At 45.8% G+C, this 25,206-nt stretch overlaps 1 protein-coding gene across 4 annotated transcripts in view; it reads left to right on the plus strand.

The window, feature by feature from the left end:
* The window catches only part of ss18 (SS18 subunit of BAF chromatin remodeling complex), a 74,419-nt gene that overhangs the window by 24,952 nt on the left and 24,261 nt on the right, over positions 1 to 25,206 (plus strand). For 3 of the 4 annotated variants that reach the window (XM_048528663.2, XM_048528664.2, XM_048528662.2), the window contains exons 3-9: positions 3,973 to 4,057; positions 8,371 to 8,518; positions 11,112 to 11,327; positions 13,869 to 14,033; positions 16,336 to 16,437; positions 22,920 to 23,012; positions 23,702 to 23,821. In XM_048528663.2, coding sequence (XP_048384620.1) covers positions 3,973 to 4,057; positions 8,371 to 8,518; positions 11,112 to 11,327; positions 13,869 to 14,033; positions 16,336 to 16,437; positions 22,920 to 23,012; positions 23,702 to 23,821 — 929 coding nt within the window. The remainder of the gene's footprint in view (positions 1 to 3,972; positions 4,058 to 8,370; positions 8,519 to 11,111; positions 11,328 to 13,868; positions 14,034 to 16,335; positions 16,438 to 22,919; positions 23,013 to 23,701; positions 23,822 to 25,206) is intronic. The other variant, XM_048528665.2, reaches the window with a different exon arrangement.

Here is a 25,206-nt window from a genome sequence, read left to right on the forward strand (position 1 = left end):
TGATTGGGGTGTGGGAACTGGAAGGGATTGTGTGGTAAATCTAATAGAACTGGGCAAAGTTTTCACCAATGATCACTGTGGGAAGGGAGAGAGGTTACAAGTCGAGGATGCGGCAAGAAATGAGGCTAGAGATTGCAAAAATGGTAAAAGAGACGTGCTTGAGGCCCCCTATCTGACTGCATGTGGCATTCATAACCAAGCCGATAAATTGTTGGTCCAGATAAATTTGTTTTTAAAAACAGAAATTGCTGGAGAAACTCAGCAGGTCTGGCAGCTTCTGTGGAGAGACAAACCGAGTTAATGTTTCCAGTCAGGTGTGTCTCCTCTTCAGAGCTTTGTATGGCCTGATAGCCATCAGGGAGACAAGACTGCATGTAACTATTACTTTCATTTGCACAGTTGCTGGGATAGGTTCAGGGGAGGTGATGGCCCACTGGTATTATCATTGGACCGTTAATCCCGATCCCCAGATAATATCCTGGGGACCTGGGTTTGAATCCTGCCACAGCAGATGGTGGAATTTGAATTCAATAAAAATATCTGGAATTAAGGTTCTAATGATGACCGTGAATCCATTGCCAATTGTCGGTTAAAACTGATCTGGTTCACTAATGTCCTTTAGGGAAGGCAAGTGCCACCCTTACCTGGTCTGGCCTACATGTGACTCCAGACCCACAGCAATGTGGTTGATTCTTAACTGCCCCCTGGGCAATTAGGGATGGGCAATAAATGCTGCCTGGTCAGTGCACCCTCATCTTGTGAATGAATAAAGGGGAAAAATAAAAGGCCTTGCTCCATTTTTGAATTGGCCAGTAGCTTGAGAAACCTATAGTTTGCCTCTGTTTTCTCCATAGCAACGGCATTAACCGATCACAATTACTTTGCCAACTTTCATAGAAGCGTTGAAAATAGGAACAGAAGTAGGCCATTCGGTCCTTTTAAAACTACTCCATGGCTGATCATACTTTCTCTCCATACCCATTGATCCCTTTAGCCCTCAGAATTATATCTAACGCCTTCTTGAAAACATTCAATGTTTTGGCCTCAACCAGTTTCTGTCAGAGGGAATTCCACAGGCTCCCAGTCTCTGGGTGAAAACATTTCTCCTCCTGTCAGTCCTAAACGGTTGACCCTGCATCCTCAGACTGTATCCCACTGGTTCTGAACTCCCCGGTCATCGGGAACATCCTTCTGACAATTATGCTGTTTACTCCTGTTCAACATCCCTTCTTCCCTGCAGTATGAATTGTAGTGATGGTTTGAAATTTGGCATTCTTGCGTTGGTCCTGATGAGTGCAAGACAGAAAGCTTCAGCAACATGCCGCTGTTTTTGCAGTGCTCAGGTTCGGTGCAACCAAGTCACCGCTCAAAGCTAATGACAGTGAACACTGACAGTACCCCACCCAATCCCCTGTGCAGTCTGGGTCAGTGTATGGTGATGGCCCTGCTTTGTGACCTCTCTTAGCTGGGCAGTCATTCGGATGTCCCTCTGAGGTTCCATACCTGCCAACCGACATTGGTGATGGGGTGCGCCAATGCATTGACATTGGTTTTGGAAGTCCAGGTACTGAAAACAATACGAGGAGTGTATTGATAATAAAATGTGAGGCTGGATGAACACAGCAGGCCAAGCAGCATCTCAGGAGCACAAAAGCTGACGTTTCGGGCCTAGAGAAGGGTCTAGGCCCGAAACGTCAGCTTTTGTGCTCCTGAGATGCTGCTTGGCCTGCTGTGTTCATCCAGCCTCACATTTTATTATCTTGGAATTTCCAGCATCTGCAGTTCCCATTATCTCCGAGGAGTGTATTGCATTGGTTTTGGGATCCAGAACCCCAGGCTGTAATATTCTGTGTTCGAATCTCATCACAGCAGATGGTGAATTTTGAATTCACTTCAAAAAGCTAGTCTAATAGCCATGAAACCATTGTCAGTCAACATCAAAACCCATCTGGTTCACTGCTGCCCACTAGGGAGGGAAGGTACGCCATCCGAACCTGGTCTGGCCTACACCTGACTCCAGACCCAGAATAATGGAGTTAACTCTTTAACTGCTCTCTGAAATTGTCTAGCCAGTGAGTGATTCAGTTGAGCTGCCATCTTGAATTCACCATCATCTTCCTCAGGGTGATTAGTCGTGGGCTAACCAATGACACCGACATTCTGTGTAGAATGATACACATTCAAAGCTCCACACAGCAGCCTGTTTGTAAGATCTGGAATGTTGGGAATACGGATGGATTTTGAGGGGCCCTAAGTTGAAGCGGGTAGCTGCTGTATCCCGGTGTGGCTGTAACAATGCAGGTAGATGGGCTGGCTTCGGAGAGTTTTAATAAAGACATTCAAAGGGTTTGCATGGAGTCTGAGGACCACTAGCCATTTCCAATAACAGGAGGGTTGGTTGCTCGTCAAAAACAGGGTGATGGGAGGTTGAAAACAATTATTTTGATGCAATGACCTGGAATATATTGCCTTGACAGGGCAGTAGAAGCAGAGTTTATAATAATTTTCATAAGACCACAAGAAATAGGAGTAGGCCATTCAGCCCCTTGAGCATGCGCTGCCACTCAATAGGATTGTGGCTGATCCAATATTCCTCACAACCACTTACCTGCCCATTCCCCGATTCTCTGACTGATTCTATTGATCTCAGCCTTAAATATACATGAGGACTCTGTCCACACAACTCTCTGTGACAAGGATTTGCACAGACTCTCAACCCCCTGAGTGAAGGCATTCCTCCTCATCTCAGTCTTAAATCGTGCCCCTTTTATTCTGAGACTGCGCCCTCTGGTCCTAGACTCTCCCGAGAGGGAACCACCCTCTCGGCATTTAACATGTCAAGCTCCTTAAGAATCCGATATGCTTTGAGAACACCTCCCATTCTCCTAACCTCCGGTGAGTAGAGTCTCAACTTGTTTTGTCTTTGCTCATAAGACAATCTCTCCAATCAGGGTTCTTCCTAGTAAACCATCTTTGAACTGCCTTCAAACACGTAATATCTTTCCTTATCTGATAGCTTTCTTTCATAAGGGATTTGGATAAATACTTCAAGGGATAACATTCAAAAGAGCTGAAGAAGTTGGACCAACCGGACCGTTCTGTCGGAGAGCCAGCACCAACTGATGAGCTGAATGGCCTCCTCCTGGGTTGCTGGTATCTCCTGGGAAATGTGACATCAGGTGGCAGGGTTTGGCTTAGCTATGGTAACCAGCTTGCGATGCGGAAACTATCAACTGGCACTTAGATGCAATCCTGCTTCATGCCCAATAAGTTTGCACATAACGAGGAAGGTTTGACGCACAGTTACTGTTGTGATGTAACAAACGTGGCCTTCCATTTGTACAAGCAAGCTGCCACAAGCAAAGGTTTTTAAAAATGACTATCATCAGCTGCTCCACCAAAAGTTTATTGGGAGATACACAGGAATGTAGAGGTGAGGTACAATCGGGTCAGCCATCATCTGATTGAATGGTGAAGCAGGCTCGAGGGGCCAAATGGCCTCCTCTTGTTGGTATACTATTGGTTAAAGTCTCTTCAAAATGGAGGCCATGGAAATGTATGCAGCCACTTGAAAAGTGAAGAGGGGAGGGTTGCATGTTTTTACTGGTCACCTGAAAGGCAACATTTTTGACTTGGTGGTAAATCCATGCTGAACTGTATCTCTGGAGAGCACAACTTCGGGTAGGTACATGGATGGGAAGGGTTTAGAGGAATATGGACCAAATGCGGGCTGTTGCAACTAACTGAGTGGGCATCGCGGTTAGCATGGACCAGTTTGGGCCGAAGGGCCTGTTTCCATGCTTTATGACTCTGACTCAGTGCCCATAGCTGTAGTGATGCCTTAACAGGGACTTGTTCATGTCTGCATATGTGTTCAGCAAAGTCCAGGGATAATTCAGAGCTTTAAGTGAACCAGAAATTAATTCTTTGTTCACGATTCTTTTGATAAAGCTGCTTCCTTTCCTCCTGTAGGTACCAGCAAATGCTTCACAGAAATTTGGTCTATCTGGCGACAATAGCAGATTCCAATCAGAACATGCAGTCTCTCTTACCAGCTGTAAGTATTCTTTTTCAATAGAAATTTGTAAGACAACATTCACCTTCCAGAGATAACACACAGTGTGGAGCTGGATGAACACAGCAGACCAGGCAACATCAGAGGAGCGGGAAAGTTGACATTTCGGGTCAGGACCCTTCTGAATTTCTGAAGACGGCTCCCGACCCAGACGTCAGCTTTCCTGCTTCCCTGATGCTGGTTGGCCTGCTGTGTTCCTACAGCTCCACACTGTGTTACCTCTGACTCAAGCATCAGCAGTTCTTACTGTCTCTTCAGCTTCCAGAACCTCTGAAATGCAGGTGTTGTAATCCTTTCAGAAACCAGAAACGGTGGAAACAGCAATTTGGAGTTAATCATTTCTGTCTTCAAACATTTGTAACAGTGTGCATTGACATTAATTTGCCAACTCTCTGCCCGTTCTACATGTTTATTAATTGCTTTCTGTAATTTGGTGAATGTTCACTGATTTGGTCCTTGCCATGAGTGAGGGTTGTCTATGTGCTGAGTGATTTTGTTAATATAAATTGTATTTCATGGAGTTTAGAAGAATGAAAGATGATCTCATTAGACGAATCAAAATTCTGAAGTGGATTGACAGGGTAGATACACTGAGTGATGTAGAGCCAAAACACAGCAGGAGATATTGAACCTAGCCCAAGGTGCTGGAGAAATGCAGCAAATAGAACATAGATAGAACATAGAACATAGAACAGTACAGCACAGAACAGGCCCTTCAGCCCACAATGTTGTGCCGACCATTGATCCTCATGTATGCACCCTCAAATTTCTGTGACCATATACATGTCCAGCAGTCTCTTAAATGACCCCAATGACCTTGCTTCCACAACTGCTGCTGGCAACGCATTCCATGCTCTCTCAACTCTCTGCGTAAAGAACCTGCTTCTGACATCCCCTCTATACTTTCCACCAACCAGCTTAAAACTATGACCCCTCGTGCTAGCCATTTCTGCCCTGGGAAATAGTCTCTGGCTATCAACTCTATCTATGCCTCTCATTATCTTGTATACCTCAATGAGGTCCCCTCTCCTCCTCCTTTTCTCCAAAGAAAAGAGACCGAGCTCAGTCAACCTCTCTTCATAAGATAAGCCCTCCAGTCCAGGCAGCATCCTGGTAAACCTCCTCTGAACCCTCTCCAAAGCATCCACATCTTTCCTATAATACGGCGACAAGAACTGGACGCAGTATTCCAAGTGCGGTCTAACCAAAGTTTTATAGAGCTGCAACAAGATCTCACGACTCTTAAACTCAATCCCCCTGTTAATGAAAGCCAAAACACCATATGCTTTCTTAACAACCCTGTCCACTTGGGTGGCCATTTTAAGGGATCTATGTATCTGCACACCAAGATCCCTCTGTTCCTCCACGCTGCCAAGAATCCTATCCTTAATCCTGTACTCAGCTTTCAAATTCGACCTTCCAAAATGCATCACCTCGCATTTATCCAGGTTGAACTCCATCTGCCACCTCTCAGCCCATCTCTGCATCCTGTCAATGTCCCGCTGCAGCCTACAACAGCCCTCTATACTGTCAATGACACCTCCAACCTTTGTGTCATCTGCAAACTTGCTGACCCATCCTTCAATCCCCTCATCCAAGTCATTAATAAAAATTACAAACAGTAGAGGCCCAAGGACAGAGCCCTGTGGAACCCCACTCACCACTGACTTCCAGGCAGAATATTTTCCTTCTACTACCACTCGCTGTCTTCTGTTGGCCAGCCAATTCTGTATCCAAGCAGCTAATGTGTGGAGGGAAAAGCAGAGTTAAGGTTTTGACTCTGAATGCAATGAACGCAGGTGCGAATCTGTAACTTTGGAGTTTAAATCAATCCCATTGGCCTCATTTTGTGGCTTCAAATATCATTTTTGTTGGGGGGAGCCAGGATGAGCAGGAGGTGTATTCCTGTTTAACACCAACACTGAGCCAGCCCTCCCAACACTGTGTTGGGCATTGCTTCCTGTTATCACTCCTGAATGGACTGGCTGGAATATTTAGCTTCCACCCCCTTGTTTTGGACTCTGTCTCCTCTCTGCAGCCCCTTCTCCCACAGCCAGGGAGGCTTCTTCTGAATAAGTGAAATCTTCTGGTCTTCGTAAACTCAACTAAATCTCTCCTTCACCTTCTTAACAAGAATGCACCATGAGCCTGGGTTTGTATCTGCTGGAGTTTAGAGGGGTGAGAGGTGAACTTATTGAACATGAGAACATAAGAGCTAGGAGCAGGAGCAGGCCATTTAGCCCCTCCAGCCTGTTCCACCATTTAAAGCGATAATGGCATAATACAATACAAAATAATAGCCTCAGCCTCAACTCTACTTGCCTGCCCCCTCTCCGTAACCCTTCAAATTAAACATCTGTCTATCTCCTTCTTAACATTTATACAATGTCCTGGCATCTGCCACGTACTGGGGAAGCAAATTCCACAGATTCATGACCCTTTGAGAGAAGTAGTTCCCCCTCATCTCTGTTTTAAATCTGCTCCCCACCTTGTCCTAAAACAATGACCATTTGTTCTGCATTGCCCCACAAGGGGAAACATCCTCTCTACATCTAAAATGTCAAGCCCCTTTAGCATTTTGTAGACCTCAATTAGATCTCCTCTCATTCTCCTAAACTCCAGAGAGTATTGGCCAAAACTACACTCTCTCTCTTCATAAGGCAGATCCCTCATCGTTACAATGAATCTGGGGAACATTCTCGCAATCTGAGAGGAAGCGACAGGGTGGATGCTGAGAGACTGTTTCCTCTTGTGAGGGAAAATACAGCCACAATTATAAAACGAAGGGCCTCCCACTGAAGATGAGTTGAGGAATTTTCTCGCTGTTTGTGAGCCATTATTCTGTGAAGCTCCCTTCCGCAGGAAGCAGTAAAGGCTGTGATACTGAATAATTTCAAGACTGACACAGATGGAGTTTGATCAACAAGGAAGTTAGGTGCTGGGGGTAGTAGGAGCACAGAGCAAGTGGAGTTGAGGACTCTAGTGGAGTTTATCATTTGTATTGAGCAGTCTTAATGGGCTGAATGGCCTACTGCAGCTCCTGTGTTTAATGTTCTTCTGGACTGTTCCCCTAATCTCTCCTCCACATCCTCCTGAATAAACCATTATTAATGTTTCCTAATCACCTCACTCAGATGTTTATGGAACTTGAACCTGAGTTTCCTGGCTCAGAGGTAGGGACACTGCCACTGCACGAGAAGACATTGTGACAGTTGGGTCAGTGTTACATATCTGAAGCAGTTGCCTGGCGAAGATAAACATTGTCAAAGTGACTTCTTACCTTGAGGTGATTCCAGAGCAATCTTCCGGCCTTGTGAACACTGAGGTGAAGCCAGGCACAGTCTGTAGGCTAGCTACCACCATCAACTGAGTTAAAGAACAAAGAAACCTACAGCATAGGAACAGGCCCTTCGGCCCTCCAAGCCTGTGTCAATCCAGATCCTCTACCTAAACCTGTCGCTTATTTTCCGAGGATCTCTATCCCTCTGCTCCCTGCCCATTCATGTATCTGTCTAGATACATCTTAAATGATGCTATCGTGCCCCCCTCTACCACCTCCACTGGCAACACGTTCCAGGCACCCATCACCCTCTGCATAAAGAACTTTCCACGCATATCTCCCTTAAACCTTTCCCCTCTCACCTTGAAATTGTGACCCCTAGTAATTGTGCCCCCCAGTCTGGGGGGAAAGAGCTTCTTGCTATCCACCCTGTCTATACCCCTCATGATTTTGTTGACCTCAATCAGGATCCCCCCTCAACCTCCGCCTTTCTAATGTAAATAATCCTAATCCACTCAACCTCTGTTCATAGCTAGCACCCTCCATACCAGGCAACATCCTGGTGAACCTCCGCTGCACCTTCTCCAAAGCATCCACATCCTTTTGGTAATGTGGTGACCAGAACTGTACGTAGTACTCTAAATGTGGTTGAACCAAAGTTCGATACAGCTGTAATATGACCTGCCAACTCTTGTACTCAATACCCCGTCTGATGAATGAAAGAGTACAGAGTTGGAAGACTGTTGATCTGAACTTTTTTCTCTCCATTTTATGATTTATTCCTCAAACCTGCAATGCTGGACTTTTCGCTTTGCAACATTTCTAACTACTATACCTGAAGAAGCAGTATCTAGGGACCTTTGTACTTAAGATGGCCTGTGCACCCTTTTGAGTACATGTGACAATAACGCTAATTCTCATGTGGTTGCAAGTCTGAGTTGTGGAGGTGAGGACTAAGGCGGAACAGACCGCATATTGTTTTCCATTGTGATAATAGCTCTCCGTTGTGTTTCAGCCTCCCTCGCAGTCCATGCCGATGGGACCAGGGGGAATGAACCAGCTCCCTCCCGGGCACAGTATGGGCACAGACGGGATGGTCAGTGGTGGAGGAGGAGGGCCCCCTACGTCGCACATGCAGAACCAGATGAACGGACAAATGCCTGGTGAGCGAACACTACGGCCTACCTAACCGGCCAAGCTCCTTCTCAATACACCCGAGGGCGAGCTGCTACTTGAGGGCTCTGGAACCTGGTCTGACAATTAAACGAACAGCCTTCAGACAAATGTTTGTGTCTGCGTAATTTTGGTTATTCAATCTTGGGCAATAGTGTCATCAGAATAGCCAGCAATTATTGCCCTTGAGCAGTAGAATGAAGAGTGTTTTAAAAGGATCTGTTGAGGGGCTGGAAGAGGCAGACAGACATGGAGATTTAGGCTGGGAATTTAAACGTAGGAAGGATTTTTCCTCAAGGGGCAGTCTAGAACAACAGGTTGTCACTTTAGGATAAGGCGGGACAGATTCAAAACAGATGAGGAGAAATAATTTCTCTCAAAGGGTCATGAATCTGTGGAATTTTGCTTCCACAGAGCGCAGGGACAGGAAACACATTTTAAAAGGGGACAGATTTTTAAATTAGTAACGGGTTATGGTGAGTGGGGGTGAGCAGGAAAGTAGATTTGAGGCTGAGATGAGGTCAGACGTGATTATGGTCAATGGTGGAGCAGGCTCGAGGGGCCGAATGGTCCGCTCCTACTCCTAGCTCTTAGGTCCCGTTAACTGACTCCTGAAATGACCCAGCACGCTAGCCAGCTCAAATGTCAATAAGGGATGGACACCAAATGCTGATGCCACCAGTACGGCCCAGTGAATGAAATTTAAATAGGGATATATGTGTGCTGGCTAAACTCGTGAGCCACCAGCTGAGCCCCATTTTCTAGTACTTGGTCCATGTGTTCGGAGTTTACAGGCTGGAACTCTCCAGTAAAACATTCAAGCTGTGACCCCCTTTTCTTGTTTCAGCTCTCAGCTTATGTTTGTGGACCTTAATATTGTAATAGATCAGTGGGAATGAGGGGTTGCGGTTCATCTTTAAGGTTACCCCCAAACTGTTTTACTCTGATCTGTGTCAGCTGTTCCTCGTTGGTTACACATGTGCCTCTGAATCGTCAGGTTCTGAGTTCAAATCCCACCCCTGGGCCTGAGCACTAAAATTTAAGGCTGACCTTGCAATGCAGTACTGTTGGACTGTGGTTTTGTCAGAGAATCTGTCTTTTCGCTGAGAGGTTAAACTGAGGCTTCACAGAATCATAAAGGAGAAAAGAGGCCCTTCAGCCCATCAAGTCTGTACTGGCATGAAAGCAACTCTAAATCTGCACTAGTCCACTTCTCTTCACTAGGCCCGTAGCCTTCATTGTTGAGACATTTCAAGTGTCCATACAAGTATTTATAAGAAGTTGTGAGATTTACTGCCTCAACTGTTGAATTGCAGACCCCACCACCATCTGGGTGAGAAATGTTGCCTCAAATTCCTTTTAAACTTCTTGCCTTTCACCTTTAAATGATGTACCCGTGTTTGTGACTTTCAACTAAGGGGCCAACTGTTTTCGACCCACCTTGTCATGCCCCTCATAATCTTGAGACCCTTCTATTACGTTCCTCCTCAACCTTCGCTGTTCCAACGAAAACAGCCCGAGCTTATCCAGGCCCTCTTCATCACTGAAATGCTCCATCCCAGGCAACATCCTCTGTACCCATTCCAGGGTGTTGCTTTTATCTCCTTTCCATGAGATGAAGACATCACTGGCCAGGCAGCATTTATTGCCCAGAGGGCAGTTGACAGTGAGACACATAGCTGTGGGTCTGGAGTCTCGTAGGGCAAACCAGGTAAGGATGGCAGTTTCCATCCCTAAAGGACATTAGTGAACCAGACGGGGTGTTTTCTGACAATCAACAATTAATTCATGGTCACCATTAGATTCTTAATTCCAGATATTAATTGAATTCAAGCTCCACCATCAGCCGTGGTGGGATTCGAACCCAGGTTCCCAGGACGTTACCTGGGTCTCTGGATTAACAGTCCAGTGATAATAGCCATTGTCTAGTGGGTATTATGCTTGAAGGGAGGTGGTGGTGTAGAGGTAATTGTGGACGAGGAACCTAGAACTCCGGAACAATGTTCTGGGCACATGGGTTTGAATCCCACCATGGCAGGTGGTGAAATTTGATTTCGGTTACAAAAGGAAATCTGGAATTACTGTGCAGCCAGTGTCAATTGTTGTAGAAACCCATCTGAGGGAAATACAGCCATCCTTACTCGTCTGGCCTACATGTAACTCCAGGTGCGTAACAATGCGATCACTCTGTACTCCCAGGGCAATTAGGGATGGGCAATAAATGTTGGCTGAAGTGGCATTGCCCACAGCTCCAAAATGAATAAACAAAGTCAACATCACAATAAGCTGAGAAGATGTCGAGCAGAAGCCCATTCAGCCCATTAGGTCTGCTGTTCACATTGCTGGTCAAAAGGAGAGTTTGCTGAGTGTGTTCCATGCATTCCAACAGACACCCGAGCGCTTTAAGATGCCTGTAGATGACAAAAGATGCTATATAAATGCAAGCTAATTAATTTTTCCCTCTGATCACAAAGTCTACATGGATTTCACTGTAATCGTGGGCTAGTGTGCTATGTAAAGGGCAGTAGGGGATAAAGTAATCTGGTTTCTGTAATATCTGTTTTGTTTCTTCAAATTTGCTAGGCCCGAACCACATGCCAGTACAAGGACCAGGCCAACCCAGTATGGCCAACGCCTCTGTCAGCATGCCAACCAGTAGCCACGGTTCCATGGGCGGCTACAGTCATTCAGTGCCATCTTCACAGGGAATGCCAGTGCAGAGCCAGATGAATATGAACCCAGGTCAATCGATGAATAACTATGGCCCTCGAACAAATATGAATATGCAGCCAAGCCAAGGTGGGTAACTATGGGCTCGGTACCCACTGAGCTGCAACAACATTTTTTATCTGATGCCTTTAATGTAGCTGACACATCCCAGAGCAAAGTCATAAAAATTTAACACTCGGCCATGTGAGGTGACTGGTGACTGAAAGCTTGTTTCAAAAGGGTATTTTTAATGGAAAGAGAGTGAGGGAAGATGTTGTGGGGGGCAATTCCAGAGCTTAAGGTCCAAGCATCTGCTGACGACATTTCTGTCAGTGGTGGAGGGATATAAATCAGGGATGTTCAAGAGACCTCACTCTGGAGAAGCGCAGATGTTTTGGAGGAGGTTACAGAGGTAGGGACGGGGTGCTGAGGTCTAATCACATTAATCCAGGGCAATTGAGAGCTCCAACACCTGCAAACTCCCCAGTTTTCTCTTGAGAAGGTGGGGGTGAGATGCCTTCTTGAACCGATGCGCTGTGGGTTGACCCACAATGCCCTTAGAGAGGGAATTCCAGGATTGTGACCCAGTGACACTGAAGGAACGGTGATATATTCCCAAGTCAGGATGGGGAGTGGCTCAGAGGGGAACTTGTTGGAAAGCACTGAGATAGGAAAGTGTGTAAATAGCCTAGGGAGAAATCGAGGATGATAGCAGAAGGTGAGCTAAAGAGGGAGTTGGTGAGCACTCAATCTGTTGGTTAGTATTTGAACTGCAGTGATGCTCCAGAGTTGGACGGTGCTACTGTGCAGATGGGGCTGTTAAATTAATGCCCCCGTTTTCCATCTTCAACGGGTGTGAGAGACCCTTCTGGTGCTGCTGACATGGGGTGAGATGTATATAATTACAAAACAGCAGAAAGTGCAGAAAATGATCAGCAAGTCTGGTAGGGGGAGACAATGGCCTGATGATATTATTGCTAGACTGTTAATCCGGAGACCCAGGCAATGTTCTGGGGGCCCGGGTTTGAATCCTGCCGTAGAGGTGAATCTGGAGTCACATGTAGGCCAGACTGGTTAAGAGCGGAGGATTTCCTTCCCTAAAGTGATAATGTCATGGTGACCATCACTGGAATCAGCTTCCAATTCCAGATTTTTATTAACGGAGTTTAAATTCCACCAGTTGCTGCTGTGGGATTTGAACCTGTGTCTGCAGGGCACTGGGCTGGATCTCAGCACACCGCTGTGACATTTTGGGTAGTATAATTATGTTCAAAGATTGAATTCTCCATCCCTTTCTTTTACAATGCGTATTAGAGCCTGGGCCTCTGGTTTTTGTGGTGATTTTGATGGAGTAACTCTCTGAGTAATGATGGGGGTGGGGGGACCTTATAGAGATCTCTAAGATTGTGAGTGCCATGGACAGGGACAAGAAGAAGGGTCCAGACCTGAAGCGTCAGCTTTCCTGCTCCTCTGATGCTGCTTGGCCTGCTGTGTTCATCCAGCTCTACACTTTGTTATCTCAGATTCTCCAGCATCTGCAGTTCCTACTAACTCTCTGTGGATTGAGGTGCTGTTTCCCTAAGTCAGTAACAATGGGCATAATTTTAAAGTGAAAGACAGGAGGTTTAGAGGGGATTTAAGGAAAATGTTTTCACTCCGAGGGTGAGGGAGTGTGGAATGCACTGCCTGGGAGGGTGTGGTTGAGACAGGAATCTTCACAACCTTTAAAAAGTACACTTGAAATGTCATAATATTCAAGGCCACAGACCTAGTGTGGGGGAAATGGGACGAATGTAGGTTTAGTGACTCAATGGGCTGAAGAGCCTGTTCTGCATTGTATGATTCTATGATATGGTAAGCAGCACCTGCAGTGGAAATTGATTTTATCGTAACTTGCAGACAGAAATTGCACAAATAAGTGACCAGGGAGAAAATCACAAATAAATCCCCAGAATTCAGAACAGCACCAGCAAGCAGGGCGCATGTGGGACTGGCTAATTCAGGGAGTGGTGTAGACATATTGGCGAGGGAACTAGACCAGTGCAGAAGGGAGAAAGAGGAGGAAGGCTCTGTTATCAGGATGAGCTGAAGAGAAGTGGATGGAGCAAAGATACCAGCATGGGCTAATTGGGCCGAATGGTCTGTTTCCATGCTGCAGATTTGTTCAAGATAATGGGACGGCACAGTGGTTAGCACTGCTACCCCACAGTGCCAGGGACCCGGGTTTGATTCCATCCTCGGGCAACTGTCCACGTGGACTTCTACGTCCTCCCCGTGCCTGCGTGGGTTGCTTCCGGGGGGTCCGGCTTCCTCTCTCAGTCCAAAGATGTGCAGGTTAGGGTGGATTGGCCATGCTAAATTGCCCGTAGTGTCCAGGGATGTGCAATCTGTGTGGGCTAGCCATGGAAAATGCAGGGTTACAGAGAGAGGATAAAGGGCTGGGTCTGGGTACTGCTCTTCAGAGGGTCAGTGTGGACCAAATCCCGAGTCTATTGAAATGTGCTGATGGTGACAGAGTAATTGGATGGCTGCTTTGTCTATGAGCCAGGGTTGTCAGCTGGGTGTGGGGACCATATCGTTGAGATTCTCACGCATGGTGAACACTCTCACCAATAGCTGTGTATCTTCCAGGCCCCATGATGCACCAGCAAGCGTCAGCCTCGCAGTACAATATGCCACAGGGAGCAAGCCAACATTATCCCAACCAGCCGCCCATGCCCATGATGAATCCGGTGAACCAGGCGAACCACATGATGGGGCAGAGGCAGATGCCACCATACAGACCGGCTCAGCAAGGTGGGTGCACCACGAAACATGACAACAGCAACGTGGGGGGTGGGTCTCTTACTGGCCTCGGTCAGTTGCATCACATTTATGCACTGATGTGTGTGTTGTTCAATAATTAATGGTACACAGTGGGTTTTCATATCCCTGAAGATAGCTAACTGTGGGGTATCAGATTTGCATTTGTGGGTACCAAATTACTGGTGCAGGCATGAAAGGTGTTCTTCTGCCCTGTAACAATTTTGTGGTGCCAGTGTCGACACACAATCGCTGTAATTTGTGTGACATCTTATTGATGAAGGACAGTGTTTTGGAAGCATTTCGTTCAATAACCAATTCACTGCTGAGCACCTGAGCTCTATCCTAACATTTTTCATCACCTTGTGGGGCAGTAACGGAAACTGTGGCACTGTTTCTGCTCATGTTTGCCATGACCAGTCACTATGGTGTACTGAATGACACTCTGTGTCCCCGCAGCGTATCCCTTCCGTATGCAAATACTTCTGAATGTTTCCACCTCTTCCCTCGCTCTCAAACCGCCTGCCCTGTCCTTCCAAACAGTGTGAATGAACAGTTTTGGTTTTCTGACTGTTTGCTGGTGCTACCAATTGTTTGAGAATAGTAGCTAGGGACAGGTAGTGAATGCTGGCCCAGACGGTGGCACTCACATCTCATGACCTGTATTCATTTATATATTTGTAAAACCAAAACCAAAACCAGCACAAAAAGATTGCCTGTGCAGATTAAGAATATGTAAGAATATGGCTCGCTTGCAAAGTTTCTTTTTATTCAAACACAATTCCTGCACGCATGGGCTGGTGGTCTAATGTAAATTTTTACTCACCACCAGTATCGTATCTGTCAGTGATTTATCTGTCGCTGTGTGGAAGTCAGGAGACTACTTTCTAGAAGCCCAGGGGTCATTAGAAATGGAGAAATTAGGAGCAGGAGTAGGCCATTCAGCCCTCCGAGCCTGCCCCACCATTCAGAATGATCATGGCCGATCCTCTATCTCAATACCATATTCCCGCTATCTCCCCGTTCCTCTTGATATCTTTTAAGCCTAAAATTTTATCAGTCTCCTACAGTGATTTGGCCTCCCCAGCCTCCTGTGGTAGAGAATTTCACGGATTCTCTCCCCTTTTAGTTTCCTCATCTCGGTCCTAAAATGGTCTACCCCATATCCTGAGACTGTCCCCCCTGGGCCTGGACTCCCCCACCCAGGGGAAACATCCCCCCTGCTTCTTGCCTGTCCAGCCCTGTTACAATTTTATACGCTTCGATCAGATCCCCCTCTCATCCTTCTAAACCCTTGTGATACAGGCTCAGTGAAACCAAACACTCCTTTTCTGACAGTGCTGTTATCGCTGCTATCAGCCTGGTGAGCCTTTGCTGCACTCCTTCTACAGCGAGTGTAACCCCTCAGTCCTTGTCCATGAATTACAAAAAGCTACTATTTAAGTTCAATGGGTAATGGGGAGGCAATTGAAATGTTGACCTTTACTTCAAAGCAAATGGAGTTTAAAAGTTTCAGGAGGTTTTGCTAAAACTATACACTAGCCAGACCACAGCTGGAATACTGTAAACAGTTTTGGGCCCTGTATCTAAGGAAAGATATACTGATGTTGGAGGCAGTCCAGGGAAGGTTCACTTGGCTGACCCTGGTGATGGAAGGACTGTCTTGTGAGGAGGGGTTGAGGAGGGTGGGCCTGTACACATTGCAGTTAAGAAGAATGCGAGGGGACGATATTGAAATGTACAAGATTCTGCAGGGTCTTAACAGGATAGATGTGGAAAGGTTTCTGCCCCTTGTGGGAGACTTTAGGAATGTACAGGATAATTTCAGAATAAGGGGTCACCAATGTCAGACAGAGATGAGGAGGAATTTCCTCTCAGAGGGGAGTGAGCCTGGAATTCTTCACCGCAGAAGGCTGTCGAGACTGGGTCATAAAGTATATTCAAGGCTGAGAGAGACAGATTTTTAATCAGTGAGGGGAATTAAAGGCTGTGGGGAAAAGGCAGGAAAGTGAAGTTGGGGGATCATCAAATCAGCTGTGATTGTTTTGAATGGTAGGAGCAGATTCAATGGACTGAATGGCCTACTTCTGCTCCTGCGTGTTATGGAGACCTGGGGAGTTTTCTACCTATGTTCTGCTGAAATTGTTCCTCGATTGCTTGCCAGTTGTGTGTTCAGAAATCCGAGGGTGTTTTTAATCAGCTCAATACGTTTTTGTGTACATTTTCTCTTCCTAAAACAAATGTACCAAACAGACAAGGCTGCAGTTAATGCGAGACTGTCCCTGTCTTGTTCTAGGTCCTCTCCAGCAATATGCAGGGCAGGAGGATTACTACAATGACCAGTTCAATCACGGACAGGGGACCCCAGAGAGCATGAACCAGCAGTATTATCCTGATGGTAATATATACCTCTCACCTTCCTCTTGCTGCATTCAGTTGCGTATGTACGGGTAACTCTCATCTCAAACTGTTCTGTACATGTTCTGTCCAGCTACTGTCCGTCATAGGTCACTCCCAGCTGGTGGACGGTACGGTGAGTGTTTCTGGCCTTTCGGGCACAGCTATGTGGAATGTTATGGTGAAGAAACAGGCCCAGTCTGAGCCTTCTCCACTTCATCTCACAATGTCAGGATATCGTCGTCGGTATTTTATCCTTATCCGATCCACCCCTCCCTCCATCCTCAGTCTCATGTTAGAGCAAGCGTTGCTTCACCAACCAGGCACCTGGCTCCCCCTGCCCCCAGCCCCGGAGGGGCATCCGTCCATCGCATCACATCGTTCTCAACTATCTCTGTTCAGCTGTGTCTTATCCCAAAGCTCTAAGACCATCTTTCCAAGCGGAATCTGGACATTCCAATCCTGCGTTTATCCCAACGAACCACTTCAAGGTTTAGGGCACGTTTTAGGGTGCATGAGCTCCTTTTAGAACTCAACTTTACCATTCTGTCCCCTTTTTCTAAGTGTTCCCTCTTTAGGACCAGCGCGAGTACTTAATGAAAGTTTTGTTTTCCACGTTAGTCAACATTCTGAGTTAGCGACCTGATAACTAGCCACATTTTTGTCTGACATTGCTGGGTTGTGGTGGGTGACTAAGATTCTGGGATTGCTGATGGAGTAAACAAGGGGTTTTTTTTCCCGGCAGTGGAGTCAGTCACCACAGGAAATGGATTGTAGATAAATTGACAAAAGATGCAAAGGGAGGGGGTGAGAATTTCCTCACAAAGATTTCCTGTACAGACACGAGATAAGAGCCCATCCTTCCTGCGCCGTCATTCAAAATGATCTTGGGATTCAACTCTACTTTGCACACAACAACCTCCCCTCCCCCAACTCCTACCTCCCCATATCCTTCAATTTCCCCAAGAGACAAAAATCTGAGTGTCCCAGCCTTAAACGAGGAGGCAATGGCCTCGTGGTATTATCGCTGAACTGTTGAAACAGAGACGCAGTTAACATTCTGAGGACCTGGGTTCGAATCCCAGCACACCAGATGGTGGAATTTGAATTGAATAAAAATCTGGAATGAAGGGTCTAACATGACAATGAAACCATAGTTGATTGTCTAGGAAGGACCCATCTGGTTCACCAGTGTCAAACTGGCAATCCCACCCTTCCCTAGTCTGGCCTAGATGTGACTTCAGACCCACAGCAATGTGGTTGACTCTTACCTGGAGCGGTCAGCAAATGCTGGCCGAGCCAGTGACACCCTCATCTCGGGAATGAATGGATAAAAATAAAATTCAACAATAAGATGGTTGGTTAGCTCAGTCGGTCGGACTGTTGGCTTGTGATACAGACAACAGTCTGGATTCAATTCCCAAACCTCCTGAGGTTATCCCAAAGGAATCTCTTTCTCAGCCTCTCCCCTTGCTTGAGGTGAGGTTAAATGACCACCAGTTTGTGTCTCTCTATGGCCTGGTAGGCCTGTGGTGATTTTAGCTTTTTATATTCATCATTGGAGCAACCACTGGATGGGAGAGAATTCCAAAGTTTCACATCCTGAAGGAATTTCTCCTGGCCTCTGTCCTAAATGGTCAGTCCCATTTTCCTGAGACTGTGCCCCTACGTCCTGAATTCCTTGACCATTGGACTCTTTCGAGCCCCATCAAAATCTTTCGTAATTTCATCAAATCGCCTCTTGTTCTTTCTATTCTAACATAGAGTAACCGTTTCATCCCAGGTCCAGCTTAGTTATAACAGTGCTGCCCTGTCTCCAATGGAGGTAGCTTCTTCCTTGAATACTGAAACCACAACTGCATACACTGTTCCACCTCGGGCCTGTATAATTGTAGCAGGATTCATTCCTTTATTGCATTAGCAAATTGGATGGGTTTTTATAAGGATTGAGGACAGTTTCATGGCCACCTACTCCCTTCACTTTGAATTCCAGATTTATTCATTGAGTTTAAATTGCCTCAGTCACTGTGGTATAATTTGAAACTGTCTCCCGAGAGCATTACAGAGATAGTAGGAACTGCCGATGCTGGAGAATCTGAGATAACACGCTGTGAGGCTGGATGAACACAGCAGGCCAAGCAGCATCAGAAGAGCAGGAAAGCTTGACGTTTCGGGTCGGGACCCTTCTTCAGAACTGCTTTCCTGCTCCTCTGATGCTGCTTGGCCTGCAGTGTTCATCCAGCGTCACACCATGTTATCCCTAGAGCATTAACCTGGATTTCTAGATCAGCCACGTTACCACCTCACCAATGGTACTAATTGACTGCTGTTTGACAAGGTGTAACAAGTGCATACCACAGAGATAAGTGCTGGGACCTCAGCATATTACAATTTATCTAAATAGAGACAGAGAGACGTACAATACTAAAACAGAGTCTTTGATTCGTCTTAGGTTATCTGGTCAGCATGGACAAGTTAATCTAGATCCATTTGGCCCTTAACCCTCTAAACCCTTTGTACCCATGCAGATTCTTTTTAAATATTGTAACTGTACCAGCCTCCACCACTTCCTCTGGCATCTCATTCCATAAACGCACAAGCCTCTGTGTGGAAAAAGTTGCCCCCAGGTCCCTTTTAAATCTTTCCCCTCTCACCTTAAACCTGTGCCCTCTAGTTTTGGACTCCCCCACCCCAGGGGAAAGACCTTGGCTGTTCACCCTATCCATGCCCTTCATGATTTTATAAACCTCTATAAGACCAGCCCTCAGCCTCCTACATTCCGGGGAAAATAGCCCCAGCCAATTCATCCTCTTCCTAATGATTTAAATGGACTTGCTAAATTTGCTGATGATACAAACATTGTTCAGAAATTAAGTTGGGACGAAGGAATAAGAAAGTTAGAAAAGGATATAGATAGATTGAGGAGAAAAGGGATGATGTGTGGAGTATAATGTGGAAAGGTGTGAACTTGTCTATTTTAGCCACAAGGATAAGAAAGAAACATTTTTATCTAAACGGTGAGAGGGAGCAGAGGGATCTGGGTGTCCCAGTGCATGAACTGGCAAAAGTAAGAATACAGGTAGTAATTAGAAAAGGTAATTGAATGATATTATTCATTGCAAGGCGAATTGAATTCGAAGATTATACTTCAGCTATAAAGGGTATTGGTGAGACAACATCTGGAATGCTGTGTATAGGACTGGTTGCTGTATTGCAACGGTGTTGGAAACAGTTTGAGGATGGTTCATCAGACTTTTACCTGGAAGGATCAGGTTGTTTTACAAGGAAAGATTGGACAGATTAGGCTTGTATCAGCTGGAGTTCAGAAGACTAAGTGGTGAATTCACTGAAACATAGAGTACCCTGAGGGTCATGGCTGGGTGGATGTGGAGAGGATGGTACCTCTTGCGGCAGAGTCTAGAACGAAGCTTCACTGTTTGTTTAAAAATCAGAGTCATCCGTTTAGAGCAGATGATGAGAATTTTTCTGAGGGTTGTGAATTTTTGGAACTCTTTCTGAAAAGGCAGTATTTCTAAGCGAGAGTTGGATTGGACCTTGTTAAGCAAATAGGGTGAAAGGTTATCAGAGTAAGCATGCATATGGAGTTGTCAAATTAACCATGATGCTATTAAATGGGAGAACATGCTTGAGGGTTCAAATGGCCTACTAGCTTTAGTGTGTGTGTGTGTGTGTGTGTGTGTGTGTGTGTGTGTGTGTGTGTGTGTGTGTGTGTGTGTGTGTGTGTGTGAGAGAGAGAGAGACAGACCATATCCCCAAGAGTCAATGGGATCGATCGTTAAGGCCAGTGTGAATGACTGCATATAGAAATTTTAGGGGATGAGGGAGAGATGATATGGATTTTAAAGGATAGGTCATGTTCAATTGAACCTGACTATCAGTCTGTAACTTTCCCTCAGTAAATCAGCCTAGTAAACCCCCATTCTCCCCTGCACCTCCCCACAGCAGCTACCCAGGCAGAACATGACACAGGATCCCCTTCACTACCACACTTTACGAAGTCCCTAACATAACTATCTATTAAACTTCAGATTTGTAATGGGTGAAGATTCCTGACTATTCAAAGCCTGTCCACCACCTACAAGGCACAAGTCAGGAGTGTGATGGAATACTCCCCACTTGCCTGGATGGGTGCAGCCCCAACAACACTCAAGAAGCTCAACATCATCCAGGACAAAGCAGCCCCTTGATTGGCACCACATCCACAAACATCCCACTCCCCCCACCACTGACGCTCAGTAGCAGCAGTGAGTACTATCTACAAGATGCACTGCCGAAATTCACCAAAGATCCTCAGACAGCACCTTCCAAACCCATGACCACTTCCATCTGGAAGTACAAGGGCAGCAGATACACAGGAACACCGTCCCCTCCAAGTTCCCCTCCGAGTCACTCACCATCCTGACTTGGAAATATATCACTATTCCTTCACTGTCACTGGGTCACAATCCTGGAATTTCCTCCCTAAGGACATTGTGGGTCAACACTACAGCACATGAACTGCAGCAGTTCAAGAAGGCAGCTCAGGACCACCTTCTCAAGGGGCAACTAGGGACAGGCAATAAACATCCAGAGACACACCTGTTCCATGAATGAAATCTAAAAATTCTGAATTGGAAGGAATCATGCAGTGATGGTTCACAAGAGTCTGTGCAGAGGCCTTAACTATTCCATCAGCTTTTATTTCTTACTTGGACAACACCACAGGGAGCTAATTAAGTATATTTGACGAAGACTGGTGGGTAGCAAGTAATGAAGATGGGACAACAATTACGAGGATGTTGTCGATCGTTAATGAAGTGGGCAAGATGCACAACAGTGGGATTTCAGTGCAATTTACAGTGAACTCCAAGAAAGCATGGATCTGATTACCTTCTAAATTGTAAACTGCAGTCCAAGGGGATTCAAGAGAAGTTTAGCTGTCCTTGTCCACAGATTACTAAACTGTCTGTTACTAGAAAGATTATTGGAATGTCAGCCTTCAGATCTGGATAGCTGGAATTTAAAGAGGAGTAAGTTTTTTGATGCATATCTTGGCTAGTATTAATCTGGAGCACTTAGGACATTCCGCTGTTAAATTTGAAGCTGAGCAGATGCTCTCTTTCTCAATGGTTGTGGGTTTGGAAGGCGCTGTGTGAGGATCTTTGGTGAATTTCGCCAGTGCATCTTGTGGATAAGACACACTGCTGCTACTGAGTGTCGGTGGTGGGGGGGGGGAGTGGATGCTTGTGGATGTGGTGCCAATCAAGTGGGCTGCTTTGTCCTGGATGAAGCCAATTTGCTTTAGAAAATATTTATTTAAAGATTTGCTCCAAGCATGGAGCTCAATAATATAAAGTACTGGTGTTTAATACGTTACTACTCATTCCTGCTTTAAATGTCTGACTTGTTTTCAAATCTTCCTTGTGTGGCTGTGAATCCAATGTTGTTTTCTTATGCTTTTGCAGAGTGTCTGTTATGATTGTAAAGGCTCTCTCTGGATGCATGCTGTTTCTGGCATTAGAACTTGATTTTCCATAATGTGGGTATGTGTTGGATCATAGTCTCACAGTGCAGGCCAATTGACACCTTGTACCTCTGCTGGCTCTTTCAAACAGATATTCTATCAATGCACACAATGAGTATGAATGCGAATTGTCCCAGGATTTTAACATTATAGCCCTCACTGATATTTGTTTAATCACTTTGATTTTTCACATTTACTTCAATATATTTTTGGAAAAGGAAGAACAATTTGGGTGCTATACAAATGCACTGTAGGGAAGAAGTGCATTTTTAGTTGGTTACGAAGAAAATGTACATAATTGCTGTGGGAAACCTCTAAGAATGTGAAGAACAATGTGTTAAAGATTTTTCCTCTTACTTTCTCTGTTGCCCTGTTGTCTGCTTGGGTTTTTGTGTGTGTGTGTGTGTGTGTGTGTGTGTGTGTGTGTGTGTGTGTGTGTGTGTGTGTGTGTGTGTGTGTCGTTGGTACCTTTTTAACTCATTTGGCTGGAATGCAATGCAGACCACCTGAGGTTACCATGAAAGGACCTATCTCTCAACCTCTTCCCTCTCCTGCGGTGTGGTGACCCTATGGTTAAACCAGCACCCATCATGTCTCGCTCTCTTTTGCGAAAGAAAACCTTTCTTTCAAAAACAAATTAAACAGGACCAGCTATTGAATCTCTCAAGCTTTTACAGGAATACTATGACACAGAAACAGACCCTGTGGTCTAAATGGACAATTCTTCCACCCCATGTACAGAGTGCTTCCCGTTTCTGAGCAGCATACTGTTGGAACTTGTTGCCCTGCTGTGCTTTCCTATTTGTCGTGTAGTTTGAAGCGCATCAAAACATCTCTTTTAGAAATTAACTTTTTGGGCGAAATGTTGAAGATTTACCTTGCACGGTTTGTCTCACAACTTTTGAAATATTGTAGGATTGTAGATACAAGGCCATTAATCTTTTTCCTGTTTGATGTAGGGCCCAATGACTACAGTTATCATCAGGCATCGTATCCTGAACAAGGCTATGATAGGCCTTATGAGGATTCCTCACAGCACTACTACGAAGGAGGTATATGCATATATACCTTCACAAAAGCATATACACATGCCTTACCCCTGAAAAGAATACTCCTTTCTAAAAAGAAACTCATTGTTCCCTCACTGCACAGCTCTTGTAGAACAGTAGTTGCTGGCTTATCCCAGAATCAAAGTAGCTTCAAAATTAATTACCTTACCAATGCTTACAAAAGTAGCCTTAACATTCCTAACTTTTCTCATTTTTTTTGTGAAAATAAAAGTTGCTTTGGAAGCATATGTGTTGCTCCTAATCGAAAAGACCCTAAAACAATTAACACTCCCCCCCCCCCCCCCCCTCCCCCCATCTCCCCAGTCCATATTCTGGTGTGGAGTGCCTATGTTTCAATACCTTGCTGACGTTTTATTTTTGTATTTTTTTTACTGTGCCTCTCTTCATGTGTAGTCTAGCCATCTTCTACCTGTGTGATTCCAGTAAATGTCTGTTTCATTTTCTTTTGCAGGGTTATGGACCACCTGTGGTTCTGCGTTGCTTGACTTGCTGGATTTCTGTGGCTTTTTCCTACTTTCGCGCTTGTGTTTTGTTTAAATGTCTCCTGCTGTCTTTCCCACCACCCCCACCCCATGCACCTCCGTCCCTTCTGTTGGTTTCGTGGCTTGGAGTGTCTGCTGGATGTCCTTTTTTGGGGGGTGTTGAGCTAACACACTGTCCCCCTCTTGCAGGTAACTCGCAGTACAGTCAGCAACAAGAGACCTACCAACAAGGACCACCTCAACAACAAGGCTATGCACAGCAGCAGTACACAACTCAACAAGGCTATCCAGGCCAGCAGCAAGGTTATGGTAAGCAACCAGACAGAAAAAGACAATCGATGTTGGTACTCTTTGGTAAGTAGCATCCACAGCATAAAAAATGGCTGTTCCTCTACCACAGGAAGCTGTGGGGGCTAGCACATTAGATATGTTCAGTAGGGAGCTGGACTTGGTCCTTGTGGCTAAAGGGATTAACGGGTATGGACAGTAAGCGGGAATGGAATACCGAGATTGCAAGGTCGGCTTTGATCATATTCAATGGAGATTCAGGCTCAAATGGCCCATTTCCGCATCTATTTTTGACATTTCTGTGTTTTTCTATGTATTTGGCTCACTGCAACTCTTGCCGGCTCTTCTACATGGGATATACAACATAGGAAAAGACCATTCGATCCAAACAGTCCATAGAACCATGGAAACATTGTGGTGCAGAAAGAGGCCATTCAGCCCACAGTGCTGGAAATAAAGCTAGCCGCCCATTCTAATTGCACCTTGTAGCCAACATTCTCTCCCTGCCCTGCATGGCCAGCCTGGAGCTTCTGCGCCCACAGACCAGCATAATGCTGTCTGGTTCCATCTGAAGATGAGATGTCAACCTGGTGAAGCCATCAAACAGGACTATTTGCACACCAAACAGCTAAAACAGCAAGTGATAAACAAGGTCTGAAGAAGGGTCTAGGCCCAAAACATCAGCTTACCTGCTCCTCTGATGCTACTTGGCCTGCTGTGTTCATCCAGCTCTACACCTTGTTATCTCAGATTCTCCAGCATCTGCAGTTCCTACGAACTCCGAAACAAGCGATAGACAGAGCTAAGCGATCCCACAAGCAACGGATCAGACATAAGCTCTGCGGTCCTGCCACATCCAGTGGTGAATGGTGTTGGGCAATTAAACAACTCACTGGAGGAGGAGGCTCCACAAATATCCCCATCCTCAATGATGGAAGAGCCCAGCACATCAGTACAAATGATAAGGCTGAAGCATTTGCAGCAATCTTCATCCAGAAGTACCAAGTGGATGATCCATCTCGGCCTCCTCCAGTGAGCCCCAGCATCATAGATACCAGTCTCCAGCCAATTTGATTCACCCCACGTGATATCAAGAAACGCTGGGTACTGCGAAGGCTATGGGCCCTGACAACATTCCGGCAATGGAATTGAAGACTTGTGCTCCAGAACCTGCTGCTTCCCGAGCCAAGCTGTTCCAGTACAGTTACAACGCTGGTATCTACCCGACTATGTGGAAAATTTCCCAGGTACATCCCGTACACAAAAAGCAGGACAAATCCAACCCGGCCCATTACCGTCCCATCAGTCTCCTCTCGACCATCAGGAAAGTGATGGGAGGTGTCAGTAACAGCGCTATCAAACAGCACCTGCTCAGCATTAGCCTGCTCAGTGACGCCCAGTTTGGG

Source organism: Stegostoma tigrinum, chromosome 5, assembly GCF_030684315.1.
Source record: "Stegostoma tigrinum isolate sSteTig4 chromosome 5, sSteTig4.hap1, whole genome shotgun sequence".
In the NCBI taxonomy this organism is placed as follows: Eukaryota; Metazoa; Chordata; class Chondrichthyes; order Orectolobiformes; family Stegostomatidae; genus Stegostoma; species Stegostoma tigrinum.